This window comes from Piliocolobus tephrosceles, chromosome 10 (assembly GCF_002776525.5).
Source record: "Piliocolobus tephrosceles isolate RC106 chromosome 10, ASM277652v3, whole genome shotgun sequence".
Classification (NCBI taxonomy): Eukaryota; Metazoa; Chordata; class Mammalia; order Primates; family Cercopithecidae; genus Piliocolobus; species Piliocolobus tephrosceles.
Genome location: NC_045443.1, coordinates 111,542,083 through 111,558,692, shown reverse-complemented (window position 1 = coordinate 111,558,692; position 16,610 = coordinate 111,542,083). Strand labels below are relative to the sequence as shown.

General features: G+C 51.1%; 1 protein-coding gene across 1 annotated transcript in view; it reads left to right on the top strand.

Annotated features, from left to right (window-relative positions):
• The window catches only part of RBM19 (RNA binding motif protein 19), a 140,374-nt gene that overhangs the window by 41,370 nt on the left and 82,394 nt on the right, over window positions 1–16,610 (top strand). The window contains exons 18-21 of the mRNA XM_023204080.2: window positions 230–290; window positions 4,298–4,377; window positions 6,548–6,603; window positions 9,952–10,068. Of these exons, the coding sequence (XP_023059848.2) occupies window positions 230–290; window positions 4,298–4,377; window positions 6,548–6,603; window positions 9,952–10,068 (314 nt within the window). The remainder of the gene's footprint in view (window positions 1–229; window positions 291–4,297; window positions 4,378–6,547; window positions 6,604–9,951; window positions 10,069–16,610) is intronic.

The window sequence follows — 16,610 nt, the reverse complement described above, 5'->3', positions numbered from 1 at the left end:
CCTACTTCCTTCTTCTAAAACTGGAACGAGAAACAAGCCCAGCTGCTCTTATGGGGAACCCTAGGGGACTGTCCAGGTTACTTAAAGAAGGTCATCACTCGTCTTCTCAAAATGTTTTGGGGACCCCAAGTTGTCCATATGGCAAATTTGGGGGTATAGTGTTTTACAGGGGTCCTTGCCTGCATAGTGGTTTGGAGCTGCTGATGATGCTTGTTACTTTCTTATCCAGGTGTTTTCAAAAGTGGGGACAGTGAAGAGCTGCTCTATCTCCAAGAAGAAGAACAAAACAGGTATTCTGCATGAAATTCGGAAAGTATTCAGTGTTCAGCCAGAAAGAGTGGTTTCCAAAAGAAGCTCCAGCTTCAGACAAGGGGTTGGGGGAGTTCTCCCTTGCACATTTTGAAGGTTCTCTTTTTTTTCTGAAGCATGGTCGGCCTCAGACTCTTTGAAAGTAGCCCATCTTTCTGTTCCCCTGGAGTCTCCTGCTTTCCAGTCGAAGCAGCCTCTTGGGTCAGATCCTCCTAGAGCCTCCAGCACCTCAAACCGCCGGGGTGGTTTCAGAGTGGTGCCATTTGTGGGCAGATAGCGAGGACCCTGGATGGTATCTAGAGGCTCTGCCTCCTCCCGGCACGTCTGTGCTCTGAAAGTTTCCTAGGAAATAGCAAGAAACAACCAGTCTTGCGCTCTCCCTCTTCCCTTCTGAGGGAGATAACCCAATTGTAGATCTTCTGGAACATTCTACTGAGTCATTAACCACACAGATTTTCCTGAGTTACTAACCATGCACCTCCCAGGCCAGTGGGTACACATGGGCAGGCAGAGAGCACCCTCATCTCTCCATTCGGCCCTGGGTGCTATCCTGAGTCTCCTAGCCTCTGCTGGGCTGTTCTCCAGCCCTGGCTTCCTGCAGGGGATACGTCCTTGCTTTTGCACAGCCGTGCCAGCCCTATCCTGAGTCCCTTTGGTTTGGCAGGATTTGTAGGAATGCCACATGTGTCAGCCCAAACTGTGTCCCGAGCACCTGCTGAATGCAAAGTACTGGGTGGCCAGAATGTCTACTGTTGAGTTATTCCTCAAACAGTCCCCAGGCCCCACCAGGCACAGGCACGGTGTTGGTTATATATAAGACTGAGGGAGACGCGGCCCTGCCCGCACCATGCACACAGTCTAGCTGGAGAGACAAACGCGCTGGTGGTACAGCAGAGTGCAGCAAGGGGTTGGATGGCAGGGACGGGAGTCCAGCACAGAGGATGGATGCCACATCAGCCCAAGGCTGGGAGGGTTGGGGGCGCGGAGCAGGCAGGCGGCGGGAACAAGGTATTCAGAGGCCACTCACACTACAGTGGCTGAGCCTGGGGAATTTGTTGAGGAAGAGGCAGGAGATATGCCTAGAAAGGTAGGCGAGTTCCAAACCCTGAAGTGGCTTTTATGCCACACACACAGAAGAGTTTTGACTTTTCCCCAGAAGTACTGGGGAGCCATGGAGGGTTCTAAGCAGACATATGGCACAAGAGTCAGAGCATCCGTGTATTCATTTACCAGGCTGCCATAAGAAAGTGTCACAGACTGGGTGGCTTAAATGACAGAAATGTGTTGTCTCACAGCCATGGAGTCTAGAAGTCTGAGCTCCAGGTGCCAGTAGAGTTGGTACCTTCTGGGGGCCGTGAGGGAAGGTCTGTTCCAGGCCTGTCTCTGGGCATATAGATGGCCGCCTCCATGTTCACAGGGCATCCTCCTTGTATATGCCCATCCTGTGTTCAAATCCACCCACACTTTTTTTAAAAGAACAGCAGCCATCCAATCATACTGCATTTAGGGGCCACCCTAATGACTGCATTTAATTTATTTTTATTTTTCGAGGCAGAGTCTGTCACCCAGGCTGGAGTACAGTGGTGTCATCTCAGCTCACTGCAACCTCTGTCTCCTGGGTTCAAACGATTCTTTGCCTCACCTTCCCCGGTAGCTGGGATACAGGCATGTGCCACCACACCAGCTAATTTTTGTATTTTTGGTAGAGATGGGGTTTCACCATGTTGGTCAGGCTGGTCTCGAACTCCTGACCTCAAGTGATCTGCCTGCCTTGGCCTCCCAAAGTGCTGGTAATACAAGCTTGAGCTTCCACGCCCGGCCTGTGACCTCATTTTAACTTGGTTACCTCTGTAAAGAGCTTGTCTCAGATAAGGTCACATCTGAGATACTGGCGGTCAGGATTTCTACATGTGAGTCTGGGAAGACACCGTTTACCCCTTAATATCCCTGTTCTCCAGAGTCTTCATATATAGTTTTGGATGCAAGGAAAGCCAGCTAAGTACCAAGTTAATGATGAGAAGGACCAGTTGTGAGGATTTCAGGGAAAACAAAAAAAAGAAGTTGTTGCTGAAGTCCAGGATGGGGGTGCAGCCAGACGGAGGCACACCCAGGCTAGCAGGTGGAGGTGGCTGTCCCTGCCTCTCACTGCGCCCAGTCAGATGCTCTGTGGGGCCAGCCTTGTCCTCCTGGGGAGTGCTCTTCAGCATGTTTTAGAAGTGGTTATCTGATCTTTCCATGTCATAAGCAGCTCTTAAAACATACACTCTCTTTTTCAAGGGCCTGTATTTGAGAGCCCTGTTCTCTGGGGCCCGTCCGTCACAGTTTGGGGAAAGTCTAGACAAAGTATATCGGTCAGGGTTGCAGCAGGAAACAGAAAGCACCCTCAGCTGGGGTTGGAGCAGAGATGTCTGTAAGGAAGGGGCCAAGGTGTGGCTGGGCTAAGGGAGCCCACAGGGATGTCCAGGGAGTGGGTTCTATAGGAAGAATGCCTTTCCCCCTGCCTTGCCTGGAGGGACATTAGAGGAAAGTGTGTGACCAGAGCTTAGCTGAGAGTTGGAGCCACGAGATAACCTGCAGGAGTGGTGGCCGTGGATTGGACATGGCCACTGCAGAGCCACCCAAAGCCAGGAGGCGGATGGGGACATGAGGAAGGATCCAGTACTCCAGCCTCTCTCTCCTCCATCCCCCCACCCCACAATCCCAGATCAGAACCTCTTGCTGGCTGATCCCAACAGGAAGCCAGGAATCTGGGAAGCCCAGGTAGAGCTGTCTATAGAGGTCAGCTTCCCATAGACACGGTGGCGGAGAGTGGATCTGCATAGTGTCAGTAACTCAGAGTTGAACGTGACCTTCTCACAGTTGCCTTTCACACAGTCACTGCGCTTTTAAAATCTCATAGGTACGCAGACATGCCAGCCCACCACCTGCAGCCTCAGCCTCCAAAAGAGAGCTTTCGAGCAGTATCTGCTTGAAGAACAAACATTTAAAGTCGCCGTGGGGTGGCACTGGCTGTCAGTTCTGTCTGAGCCATGTGTGGGCAATTAATGGAATTCCGTAATGCACTTGGCTCTTATTTTGAACACCTGCTGTCAATAGAAAGGCAGGAGCATAGGTCTCACAAACAGCACAGTAAAGGTAAAGATAGAAACTGCAAAGTGAACCAAAGGTGGAGAGCCTCGAGCCTCGAGCCTCATTTGAACCCATCAGACTGAGGTGAATCATTGAATTCACAATAAAGAATAAACATAACAAATATGTATAAGATGCTGGGGTGTGAGTGGAAGGTGGGGGGACATCAAATCTAATGTCAAGAGGGCAAGATGTAATTAGGGATCTTAATGTTTTTTAGTGCCCTATAAAAGCACTCCTCCCTCCCCAGTTATACATAGTGACGAAGCAGAAGTTTCTCATGACATTTTTGCAGTATTCTTTGCTATCTGAACTCTTGCTACTTGCAACCTAGAAGTAAGGAACCAGAGAAGTTTGAATAATGCAGTCACCCACATGATCCAAACTTTATATCTGAAACCCAAGAACTGAATGGGATTGGCTGGTGAGAAATACTATTTGTGAAGAGCAAGCCTTTGGTGCATTTGACTCTCACGCGCATGTTCATTTTGGGCATTACGTGTGGAGGCAGAGGACTGCCCAGGTAGAAGTTTTGCCACTTGCCTTCATGATGGTCATCTCTCTTAGCTCAGTCTCCCTCCCAAAGCAGAATCCTATTATGAAGTTAATTATCATGTCAGTCGTCTGTTAATTAATAGTCAAATGGGCCTCAGGTGGCAGCCATGTTAACTGCATTGACTGATTCGTCAAGATGACTAGTAATAAACAGCAAGCCAGGAGCCGAGATTTTTGGGGAATGAAGGGGGTATGAAAATAAGAGAAAATACAGCGCAGGTCTGGGGGCCCGTCACAGCCCTTGCACTTGGCCTTGTGCTTCCGCTTCACCCACTGGTGTGATTTCCACCTCTCTCTCTCTTAGGAGCACTGCTTTCCATGGGGTTTGGATTTGTGGAATACAGGAAGCCGGAACAAGCCCAGAAAGCTCTCAAGCAGCTCCAGGTAAAGTGAGGATTCTCAGCTGAGGGCCAGGAGGCGCTTGGCAGGTAGTGGGAGGTCCTGTCAGCCCTCTGAAATTGAGTGGGAAGGTGTGCGAAGTCTACACTTGACCTGGCCCATTGCTTTCACCAGATCTCTAGGGGGCTGTGGCCCAAGAAAAAATTAAGAACCTTTCCCAACACTCCATAGTCACCATAGTTCATTCATTCGATCCATAGCACTATTATCAAGGGCCTGACGTGTGCCAGGAGTGGTGCTAGGCCTGGGAGAGGTTGCTCATGTGGGCCCCTCTTTCTGGTGGGGTAGACAGGCCATGGACCTCTGAATAAACATGCAGGACCAGGTTATGAAGACAAAGCTGCAAGTTGGGGGTGGAGGTGGGGCACTTAGGCTGTGTGGTCAGGGAAGGCCTCTCTAAGGAGGTGACAGTTGAGCCCACACCTACTTCGCCAGAAGTCAGCTGCACAGAGATCTGGGAGGGAGGTAGTTTGGGAGGAGGGACCATGTGCAGAGAGTCTGAGGCAGGGGCTGTAAGGTGGGAATGAGCTTAGTACATTTGAAAAGCAAAGGGGCCACTGTGGCAGGGGCGGCGTGGGGTGGCGGTTCAGGGTGTAGGATGAGGAGAGAGGTGTGCAGGGCAGGATCTTCTAGGCCATTTTACTGCTCAGCCTAAAGGCAGTAGGAGACCATTAGAGGGCTGTGAGCACACCGGCTTCTGCTCCAGCCTCTGCAGCTGCTGGTGTGGAGAGGGGACGATGGCTGGGGGCAGGGGGCGGGTAGGAGACCCTTGCGTCATCCAGGCTTGGCCAGGGTGGGAGAAGGTGGGGAGAACAGGCTGAACCGAAAACTGTTTGGACAAAGACTCAACATCCTATTCAGACAGAGAAGGGAGATATGCCTCCTGCTAGATCCTAAGTACAAGGACAGATTGGGACCCTCTAGCAGGCGGGGAGCTGGGGGAACGAGACAGCCTGGGATTGGCACTATCCCAAAGGGCAAGTTTTGCACCACCTGTAAGTTCTTTTTTTTTTTTTTTGAGATGGAGTCTCGCTCTGTCACCCAGGCTGGAGTGCAGTGGCGCGATCTCAGCTCATTGCAAGCTCCGCCTCCTGGGTTCACGCCATTCTCCTGCCTCAGCCTCCTGAGTAGCTGAGACTACAGGCACCCGCCACCATGCCTGGCTAATTTGTTTGTATGTTTAGTAGAGACGGGGTTTCACCATGTTAGCCAGGATGGTCTCGATCTCCTGACCTAGTGATCCGCCCGCCTCGGCCTCCCAAAGTGCTGGGATTGTAGGTGTGAGCCACCGCGCCCGGCCTGAGTTCTAATCCAGAAGCTCTGTGGCCTTGCCTGGGTTCCTTTATGGGATGTACTGTCTTAGAGTTGGATGATGGTGCCTAGGATGGCCTTCAGCTAATGTGAAGGAGATTCAGTAGGTGTTAGTAGCTTGAGAAGGTGTCCTCTGCTCCCTTCATAATGCCCCACATCCTAGGCTCTTCCTGGTCAGGGGCTGTGTACTCATTTAACTTAAAATCGGCTCTGCAGGTTCAGTGGTCTGTATTTCTCTTTCACGTGATATAAGATTCTATGAAATTTCACTTTGCACGTGTACTGTATTATGTTCTGGACATTGTTGTGTGCGTGCATATGTGAATATTGCCTCCAAGAATTGTTCCTACGAAGCTCTGTGTGCTGTATTTTATGGGAGATTTAAGGGATTTTCAAGGGTAATTTTGCTAATACACCAGTTCCGCCTTGAGGGACCAATGTTAGACTCTAGCTTTAGATGCAACTCCACTATGATTTAGAATATTTTTCAGGAACATACAGACTGAACCCAACTCTCTCTGCAAGCCAGACCTATGGGCGTTACTTTGCCTGAACATGCTTATAAACAGTGGAAAATTCCGTGTCCCTTGAATGACATCTAGGTCAAGGCCTACCTGTTACTTAAGAGAGCATCCAAGGACTGAGTCTCTGACCACCAGCTGCTGCCTGGGCTCGGTGTGAGCCATTTCAGAGAAAGGGCATCCTCTGTCCTCGAGGCCAGCTAGCCCCGCTCGCTGGGGAACAGTCTCCCATCTGCGAGCCAGGGCTCTGCTCTGGTGAAGGGCAAGGATTCGGTGAGGATTTCTCGGGACACAGAGATGAGCCATGTTGTCTTCTCTCTTAGGGTCATGTCATGGACGGCCACAAGCTGGAAGTGAGGATCTCAGAACGAGCCACTAAGTGAGTCTTCAGTGTCCTCAGTTCCCTTTCCTAGGAGCTGGGGTTTCCTGTTCCTGGTGCCGGCCACCCTGGAGGCTGTCTCACACCCTTAAATGTCCTTTCCACCCATCCCTTTGCCAGTTAGGACTCTTCCTAATTAAGATACCTAATTAAGTTAGCATTTACCAACACCGACCCCTGTTTTCCCAGTGAACTACAACAGTGTTAGTCCTTTGGGTGAATGTTTAATGCATGGGGTTTTCTTTTTAACAAGAAAAGGAACAAGTGCAGGAGAAACAGGCAAACGACACTCATCTTGGGATAAATAAACCAAGGAAGAGCTGGAGGTTGCTGGTGCTGTGGATGAACCAGAAGAGGCTGTAAAACCTAGATGTTCCTCTTTATGGAACATGCTTTCTTAGAGCTGAATGGCAGTGCCTATGATGGCCTCCAGTTAATGTTAAAGAGATTCTGTAGGTGTTAGAGATGGAGGCAGACCAATTTGCCCAATGACCAGTATACTGAAGTAGGGGGAGTATTTGGAGATTTAGCTTTGCTCCTCCATTTCTACCTGCTTGTATATCTAAATGAGCTGTTACACCCGACGTGCCTCCAACAGTGTCCGGCGCATAACAGGTGCCCAGCGTAAGCCGTTATTGTCATTATCATCCACTTGCCTTGGGTGATAAAATGACTGCCTCTAATAGCCCTAGAGCTGGTTTCAGATATTTATTCGGTAGTTTTCAGCAAGTTGGTCATTTGTTGTGGTCATCCGGCAAATTAGCTGCCAGCGAATTGACCTTTCTTTTTCCTTCTTTCTTTGTTGTTAATGCTTCCTGTGAATCCAGCTTGGGCCAGCTCTGGTATTTTTCACCCACTGTGGTCTGTGCTATGTTAAGCATCCTTGGAGGGAAGAAGGCTTGGTACAGGGGCCCTCAGAAGTCTAATGGGGGTTCCTGAGCTGCCAGTATAACAGAAAGAGGTCAGGCTTTGAGCCCCACACCTGTAGTTTCTAATCCAGGAGCTCTGTGACCTTGCATGGGTGACTTTGCCTCTAAAGTGAAACATGCTAACTAGAGGTTGTGTGTGAAGCATCTAGCACTTGCAGTGCCCATGAGCACTGAGCCAGCGGTTTCTGTCCAGTACCCTATCTCCAGAGAACCAGCCTGAATTCAGCCTTGCAGGATCTCACTTCCTAGCCAGTGTTCATGGAACCATTGTTTTACTCAAGAAAAAATTACAGCAAGCCCACTGTGTACCATATCCTCCTCCTAGGCACTGGGGATGGCGTTTCCTTGGGAGTTTACACCCTAGGGCAGTGCTGTTCCATAGAAGCTTCTGCAGCAGTGGAAATGTTCCACATCTCTTCTGTCCAAGATGGCAGCCAATTGCCACACGTGGCTATTTAGCTCTTGAGATGTGGCAAGTGCAACTGTCTTAGCTGTCTATTGCTGCATCACAAAGTATCCCAGAACGTACAAGCTGAAAACAAAACATTGCCTCATAGTTTCATGGGTCAGGAATTCAGGAGCAGCTTAGCTGGGTATTCTGCCTCAGGGTCTCTCATGAGGTTACAGTCAGGATGTCAGCTAGGGCTGCAGTCATCTGAAGGCTCAGCTGGGGCTGGTGGATCTGTCGTTAAGATGACACGCTCACATGGCTGCTGGCGGGGGCCTCAGTTCCTCACCTTGGGGATCTCTTTCTGGGCCTGTTTGAGTGTCCTCATGGCATGGCAGCGGGTCTCCCCAGAGTGAGTGATCCAAGAATGGGAAAGGAGGAGGCCGCAGTGTCTTCTACAACCTAGTCTTAGAATTCACACGCCGTCCCTCTGCTGCATCCTGCTGGTCACCCAGACTGGCCCTGATAGAGCATGGGAAGGGATTACACGGGGTTTGAACACCAAGAGCCAGGGATCATCGGGCACCGTCTTGGAGCCTGATACCCCAGCAACTGAGGAAGTGAATTTGTAGTTTTGCTGCTTCTATTTTTTTGAGACAGAGCCTCACCCTGTCACCCAGGATGGACTGCAATGGTGTGATCTTGGCTCACTGCAACCTCCGCCTCCTGGGTTCGAGCAATTCTTGTGCCTCACCCTCCCGTGTAACTGGGATTACAGGTGCCTGCTACCACACCTGGCTAATTTTTGTATCTTTAGTAGAGATAGGGTTTCACTATGTTGGCCAGGATGATCTTGAACTCCTGACCTCAGGCGATCCACCTAAGCCTCCCAAAGTGTTGGGATTACAGGTGTAAGCCACCACGCCCGGCCTAGTTTTGCTTTATTTTAATTTAGATTTAACTAGCCACATGTGGCTGGTGGCCACTGTATGAGACAGCATAGCTCCCAGAATGACAAGACAAAAAAAAGAGCTGTGCTGGGTAGCTGTCCCCTTCCTTGCCGAGGGTTCAGGCTAGGCCCCTCCCTTCCAGGCGTGGCAGCCAAGGAACATGATTAAATTTGTAATGTACTAGCACAGGGGTCAGTGCCAGGAAGAGAAATGAAGCTGGTGGGGGTGTGGGTGAGGGGGTTGCCGTTTTAATGAAGACAGGGAAGGCCTGTGAGGAGGTGACGTGGAGCAGGCCTGAAGGAGGTGAGTCCTAACATGGTTATTATCATAACAGCTGCCATTTATTGAATGTTTACCACATGCTGGGTCTAGTACTGAGTCTGCTTATTAAATCTTCAGACAATCAAATTGGGTTGGCCTATCATTACACCCCTTCTACAATGGAGGAAACTGAGGCCCAGAGTGGCCATGTTACTTGCCCAGGATCATGGAGATCCTAAGTATCCGATTTGGCATTCACACCCTGTTAACTCCCAGCCTTTCTCACTTCCCTACCCTGTTTTGGTGGAGTGGGAGGTTTCCCTGGGAGAGCAGGGGGACAGGTCAGGTAGCACTGCATTGGGGATGACCTTGAACGTGGGCTGAGAGTGTCCTCGCTCGCCCCCAGTCCATCTTCATGGTTAGGCCCCTGCATGTTCCTCCTCGGGTTATTGATGAAGTGTCACAAACAAGATCTTTGGAAACCAACCAGGGTCTTTCTTTGCAACTGGAGAGAAAGACACAATAGAGATTGGGTTTGGTGAGAAACCAGCCCCACCCTTAACGGGGCTCCTTAAGTCCTTGGTGGCCCCAGAGTCTCTCAAATGAAGGGCAGCAGCCACCCAGGCATGGCTGTGTCCCCCTGACGTCTGCAGCTATTTTGGGTCCTGTCACCTTCCTCTCCTTTCATGTTGGTCCCCCACCCCACGGACCCTCCTTGAATCCATCACCTGAATATTCTGATGGAGGCGTGGTGAAGTCAGTGTTGGGCAGGAGCTGCTGAAGCCCCGGATAACTCGAACCCTCTCCCCTCACCCTCCAGGCCAGCCGTGACATCGGCTCGGAAGAAACAAGTTCCCAGAACGCAGACCACCTCCAAGATCCTGGTGCGGAACATCCCCTTCCAGGCCCACAGCCGGGAGATCCGAGAGCTCTTCAGGTGAGAAGCGCTCGTCTAGTCCCGGTGACTGGCGTGTGGGCGGGGAGCCTGCCCGAGTCTCGGGGAAGGTAGCCTTTGGGTCCTGGATGGTTCCGCTGCGGGCTGGCACAGTGGTCTTTCAAAGGTCATCTTTTGGCTGCTTTTGAGTTATCTCCCTTAATCTCAGCTGTGGCTCCCCAGAGCATTGTGCAGGAAAAAAGTCAAAACAGCCAGGTTCCCCCCTCTCCGAGGCAGATGGAGAAAGGGCAGGCAGGCTTCCCTGTCCCCATCCACAAGGTGCAAGAGGGGCAGGGGCCCCAGTGGCTAAAATCCAGCCCTGCCCATGATCTGCTTACAATTTCAGCCAGGCCACCCCTTTGGTTTAAGGTGCTAGTTTTCCACCTTAGCCACACATTGCAGCCACCTGACGACGGCTAAAACACACCTTTGCCGAGGCTGCATCCCCAGAGGGTTGGATTCCATTTTTCAGCGCTGGGGTCCAGACATCGGTGTTGTGCTAAAAGCTCCCCAGGGGATCCTAATGTCCAGCCAGGGTTGGGGACCTGTGGCCTAAATGGCTCTACGGAAACGAAGGTGAATTACCTGCACACATAAAGCAACCCGTCAGCACCTGCTTGCACAGGGGTGGGAAACGCAGCTGTGACGGGGAGCCAGCCGGTAACGCAGCAGGCTGGGTGGGGACTGAGCGGCAGGAGGGCCTCTCTCTGGCCATCCAGCTGGGATGCCACACAGGAGCTCAGGCTTCATAAGACCAGTTCCCATGTTTTGAAAGAAACTAGCCATGTGGATTCTTAAGGGGAATTCATCAGCAACTAATTCACTTTTTAAAACCAAGACGAAGTCTGGCCTGCCCCAGGGCCGCTAGTTGGTGATCCCTATGCTGACGTGTTACAATGTTTGGCTCTTTCAGATTAGGTAGGCATCACCCAGCACCAAGCCCTGAATGAAAGAAATGTCCTTATATCAGGGCCTAAGAAGGGACTGCTTGAAGCCAAGGTCCTCCCCAGGCATGGGCAGGGTAGTAGAGAGACCATCTAGCTCTCAGAATGTAATGGCAGATGAAGTCAGCTTCACCCAAACACATTGTTGAGGCTTGGGTGGGATCCAGGACTGCTCGGGGGACCTGCAGCACCGTGGCCTGCGTGTGGGTGAACATTTAGAATTCTACAAACTAGGTCTCGTTCATTCATTCTGTGCTTGCACAAGGATCCGAGAGTGAAGCCTCTGTTAGAGTTGCCAGTTAGCGTCTTGCAAGGTAATCTGTGGATACAAAATAAGCCTTGTGTTTTGGAGATGAAAAAGAATTATCTTTGTGTGGCATCTACCTTCTTTGCTTTCACTCTGCAGTTTGAAGAATAAGAAGTCATCTGGGGAACTTCAGAAATCTTTGTCCTCTTTTTCCCCTGTTTGTTCTAAATCATGCAATAGTATTCAGTTGATAAACAGATGTGGTATGTGGTGAGCTGGGATCTGAGGCAGAGACCAGTCCTGCCTGTATCTGGGAAACAGGATCTTAGCTATATGATCCCTGGGTATCCTGCACGGCGGGAACACCTGGCAAGATGGGGTCATGACCTGGGGGATGTTTCCCATTTCCCCAAACCTCGGTTGATCAGTCGTCCCTCCAGGAATGTATATATCCTTAGCCTCTCGGTGTGTCTGCTTATTTTAACATGCTCTGCTTTTTAAAAGGAGTCCAATTTAAGAACTGCCAGATTAAAACAGACTTGCTAGGAAGAGCGCATGTTGATCAGGAAATAATATCCTGCTGAAATGACAGTTTCACTTGGTTCTGCAGTATATTTAGGATGACACTTATCCGGGGAAACAAAAGACCTCAAGGGAAGAGAGAGCACTTTGTTTGATCTCACGTATTATATTTATTTTTAGAAGACAGGGAATTAGTGTCCGCTGAACATAATTACATGTGGTGACTCTTCTCCTTGCCATTGTTCTGATGAGAGTTTTCTTAAACCCCTGGAAACGTAAGCCCTTCTTGGAGGCGCCGTACCTGCCATTGTTGTTCAGTCCGACTGGGGATGTAAGGCAGTTCCTCATTGCAAACAGCAGGGGTCGCTGTGAGCCTTCTCAGGGACTTCTCCGAGATTGTCCAGGGAAGCCCCAGACAGGATTTCAGACAAAGCCACTGGCTGGTAAAGGTCATTAGCCAGGGGGAGGTTTCAGGGTTTCGGGGAACCAGGATGGTCCATTTGGCCAGGCAGGTTCTATGGGTTTATCCTACCAGGTATAGTACAAATCACAACTCCCTTGTATTACACGCTTGCTGCGTACTGAGCTCTGAGCTTGAATGCCTTCCCGTGCAGAATCACCTCCTTTAAGCCGCACAGCAGCCCTGTGAGGGATGGTCATCCCTTTTGCACCTGGACAGAAACTGGAGCTGGAAACTAGGGAGATGAAGTGTCCTGCCTGAGACCACGCTGCTGAGTGGGGATTTGGATCTAAGTCCGCCTAACCCAGAGCCCCAGCTGGGAGCCGCTCCTCTCTGCTGCCTGTTCTCTTGGGTCTAGAAGGAGCTGTCTTCCTCCAGATCATTCCAGTGGGAACCAAATGACAGCGAGTATGTCATTTGTACCAGGCTCTGTGCTAGCCACGAGGCATGTAGCCGTTACAGGAGAGACTTAGGTCTCTCTGTGGGGGACCAGAGAGGAAACCGACAGTGACAGCCAGTGGGACAGGTGTGCAGGTGAAAGCGCAGGGCTCCGGAGAGCATTCTCCAGGCAGGGCCTCAAGCCACCCTGCCTGCTGGAGGGGAGAGGAGGCGCCCTCCTAGCCGGAAGCAGCAGTGCCTGGGGCCCTTCCCGGAGGCCGCCAACCTTCCTCTGGGTCCTCAGTGCACCGCACTCCAGCCCCTTAACTAACCAGCCCTGGGTTAAACCAGACAGGCATCAAGAGGCACTGCATTTCCGTGTTTCCGTGGGATTGCTGTCTGGGACGACTCAAAGATTATGCTTTTGGAAACTCAGAGAGAGGCACAGCACTGGATTCATGGACAGAGATTCTCATCTTCTCTGTGGCTCTCTTTTGGGACCTCAGTTTCCCCTGGCATAAACTGGTGGTAGTAACATTAGTGATAACATGCACTGGAATTTGTGCTGATGCTGTGGTAATATGTGTGAGTGCTGATTTCTTTCTCATGTCCCCGGCCCCGTGGGCTGCAGTGCCTCATGTTTCCAGGGGCCCATTCATCACCATGGCCCGGTAAAGCCGTTTCGTGTCCGCTTCTCAGTGAAGAAGCCCACTGCGGAGCCCAAATTCCACCCACTGGGTCATCAGATGCCTCAGGCCGCCACCCTGCTCAGCAGCCTCAAGGACTATAAGGATTAAATGAGATTGTGCAGATGAGGCACTTAATCCAGCCCCTGGCAGGGTAGCAGGTAGTTAATAAATGTTGACTGTGGTGTTCAACAGCACCAAACCGGTGGAGCCGGGATTTGAACCCAGGGTTTGAATCTGACTTTATAGACAGAACCCAGGTCCACAGCGGCAGTGCTGAAGCCTTGAAGGTCCTGGGCAGGGTTTTCCTGTTTTGCTTTGTTTTTTTTTCTGCAAAGGAAGGCTGTAATCCTGTAATCCTCTCTTCCTGCCCCATTCATCTGTGTTCTGGGGCAGAGAGTCAGGAAGGACCTTGAGGGACAGGCTGAGCCCGCCCCTCTCTACTCCCCAAAAGGAAATGTGGAAGACACACAAATGGCGGTGCCCCAGACTGTGCAAGTATGCATGTACACACAAACTTCTCACCCCACCACTCGAGCAAGGATGGAAATGGCCGGTGGTCAGCTCACCCGGCAGGTGCCCAGAGTCTTAGGTCAGTATGGATCTAAAAGAAGGAAGGAAGGAGGTGGAGACTGGGCTTCCCACCACCCCACCCCCACCCCCACCCTAGCTGGGTTTGCTCTGGAGTAGGTGTGTTGCACGTGTGTTTTGCCGTGTTGTTTATTTTCCTCTTTCCTTGTCTCCTCCGGGAAGTGCCCGGGGCAGAGAAGCAGGTCAGGGCCTGGATTGGGCCTAAGTGTGTACGTGCAAATGAAGCTTACACTTGGGGCTCTCCTGCTGACACACAGCACCTGTGTGCAGAGCGCAAGCGTTTGGTGGAGAGGGTCTTGTTTCCGCCCCCATTTCAAAAGCTGGAAGTGGTGTTAAAAACAGAGCTGGCTAATACAGGCATTCAGGAGGCATGGGACTCGGGGCGAACCGCTTCCCACGCGGTCTTTGTATCAGTTTGTCCACACAGCAGCCCAGCGTGGTAGGACTGTTGTTAAACCTGCCTTCTAGATGAGGAAACTAGGGTACAGACAGTAACGGTGCTCTTCCTGGATGGACCCTGGCTTGCCCATTTCCGTCATAATCCACGGGGCTGCCTGGTTTGAGCCAGCTGGGTTCTGGCAGGCGGTAGCCTCCATCTTCTAGGAAGGAGGTTCTGCAAACAGGGTTGGCCTCACACTTGGTTAAATGCACTGCTGTCACCTTGAAATTCTTAGTAATGTTTGAACAAGGGGTCCTGGATTTTTATTGTGCACCAGGCCCTGCAAATTGTATAGCCAGTTCTGCCTGCAAACCAGTGGAAGAATCAGGAAGTTTGGAGCCAGGGTGTAGTGGCCATTGGCCAGGCTTAGTTTGCTCGTCTGCAGGATGGAAATGAAGAGTGTGTCTGCCTCCCTGCCAAGGCTGTGAAAGGCTCAGGGAGAGGGTGGGTAGACAGGCTGACCAGAGGAGGGGCGCGTCTATGGAAGCTTGTCTGTCACTGTCATGATCATCACTAAGGCCCTCTGTGGATTACTGCTAAGGAACGCGTTTCAGACCTGCCTCTCTGAGGATACCGTGGGAATGTCCAGGCAGCTCTGAAGTCCAGGCCAGGTCAAGTCATGGTGAAGAGTCAGTTCTGGTGATAAATCTGTGGGTTCAGTGCACTTCTCTCCCTTCCTGTGCTGTCATGTTAGCTCTCTGGGCCTCAGTTTTCCTCATCTGTAAAATGAGGATGAAAAGAACCTGCCTTGGAGCTGGGTGATAAAAGATGAGTCAACTGTGTGAGACACCTAGCATAGTGCTGGGCTCATGAAAAGCTCCCAGCCAGCGTAGCTGTTATTACTGTGTTTCCTTCTGGTGGCCTGCCACGCCAGGAACGCCGTTTGGTATTAGGTTTAGGAAGACAGAGTTGAGCGGGTCTGGAGGTGAGAAGGAAGGCTTGGGTGGTTCACGCTTAGCCTGTCCACACACGGTACTCCAGAGTGCCCCGGCTCACTTTCCACCTGTGAATTTCCACTGTCTTCTCTGGGGAAGCTGGCATCCACAGGTTCACAGTCAAGACCCGATTTCGCATTCTTCCTTCTCCGCTCCTTCCCTTCGTTTTTACCAATAGGTGGTTCACGTTGCCTTCCGGCCATTGGAGTCAGGTGGACATTTGTGAGAGAGTTACCTTCTTGATTGGGGTTTTGGGCAATTAGCTTTTCCTTTAGTGTGGCCCCTGAGAGAAAATCGCCCACATGGCCGTCACCAGGGTAGCAAGTGCTAAAAGTCTGTTTCCACCACACTTTGGGAGTCCAAAGCAGGAGGATCTTTTGAAGCTAGGAATTCGAGACCATCCTGGACAACATAGCAAGACCCCATCCTTAAAACAAATACAAAAATTAGCTGAACTGTGTGGTGCTCCTGTAGTCCCAGCTACTCAGGAGGCTGAGGCAGGAAAATTGTTTGAGTCTGGCTGTCCGAGTTTACAGTGAGCTATAATTGGGCCACTGCACTCCAGCCTGTGCAACTGAGTGAGGCCTTCTCTCTAAAAAAATAGAATAAAATGAGGCCTTCAGCACACTCCAGCACACTCTTCCACTGACTAACTCCTGACCCCTGGCCAGAGTAGCTCAGCCTGTCCTGCTGTCCTGTAGCCCCATTACCATTGCACCCCAACTGCCTCAGCTCCCCTTGGAACTGCTCCATGTGGTTGCTTACTGTACTGACCCTCAACCCCCGAATATAAGCTGGGACGCTCTGGCACATGTCATGTCCACAGGTGCCTGCTACATAGCTGGGCTCTGGTAATGTTAGTGGAGCACATACCCACTGTGTGAAGCCTTTCTCTACACAATCCTGGTAGAAACACGAAGTGTAAGGCACAGAGAGGTTCAGGAGTCTGCCCCAGGTAACACAGCCCTGAGGCAGCACAACCAGCTCTCCCTCCAGAGCTTCACTGATCACCCTGGAACTCCTGCCATGGGTCAGGGACGTCTGGTGAGAGCAGCCAGCAGTTCCAGCAGTTGCAGGCTGGCAGATGGAGAGCTACTTTTCTCCTTTTATCTCAGCATCTTTTTTTTTTTTTTTTTTTTTTTTTTTTACTATTTTCTTCCTCGAGGTGTGAACCACCTGCTAGGGTGTGAATGGGCGAGAGTTCACAACAGGTGTCTGGAGATCTTAATTACATGGCTTGCATCTCCTGTCCCCCCAACACCTGTTGTGACTGCTTTGTGGACAGCGTCTGTCCATCCCTGGCCTCCTGGCCTTCTCATTTCCTCTTGCAGTGGCCGTGACGG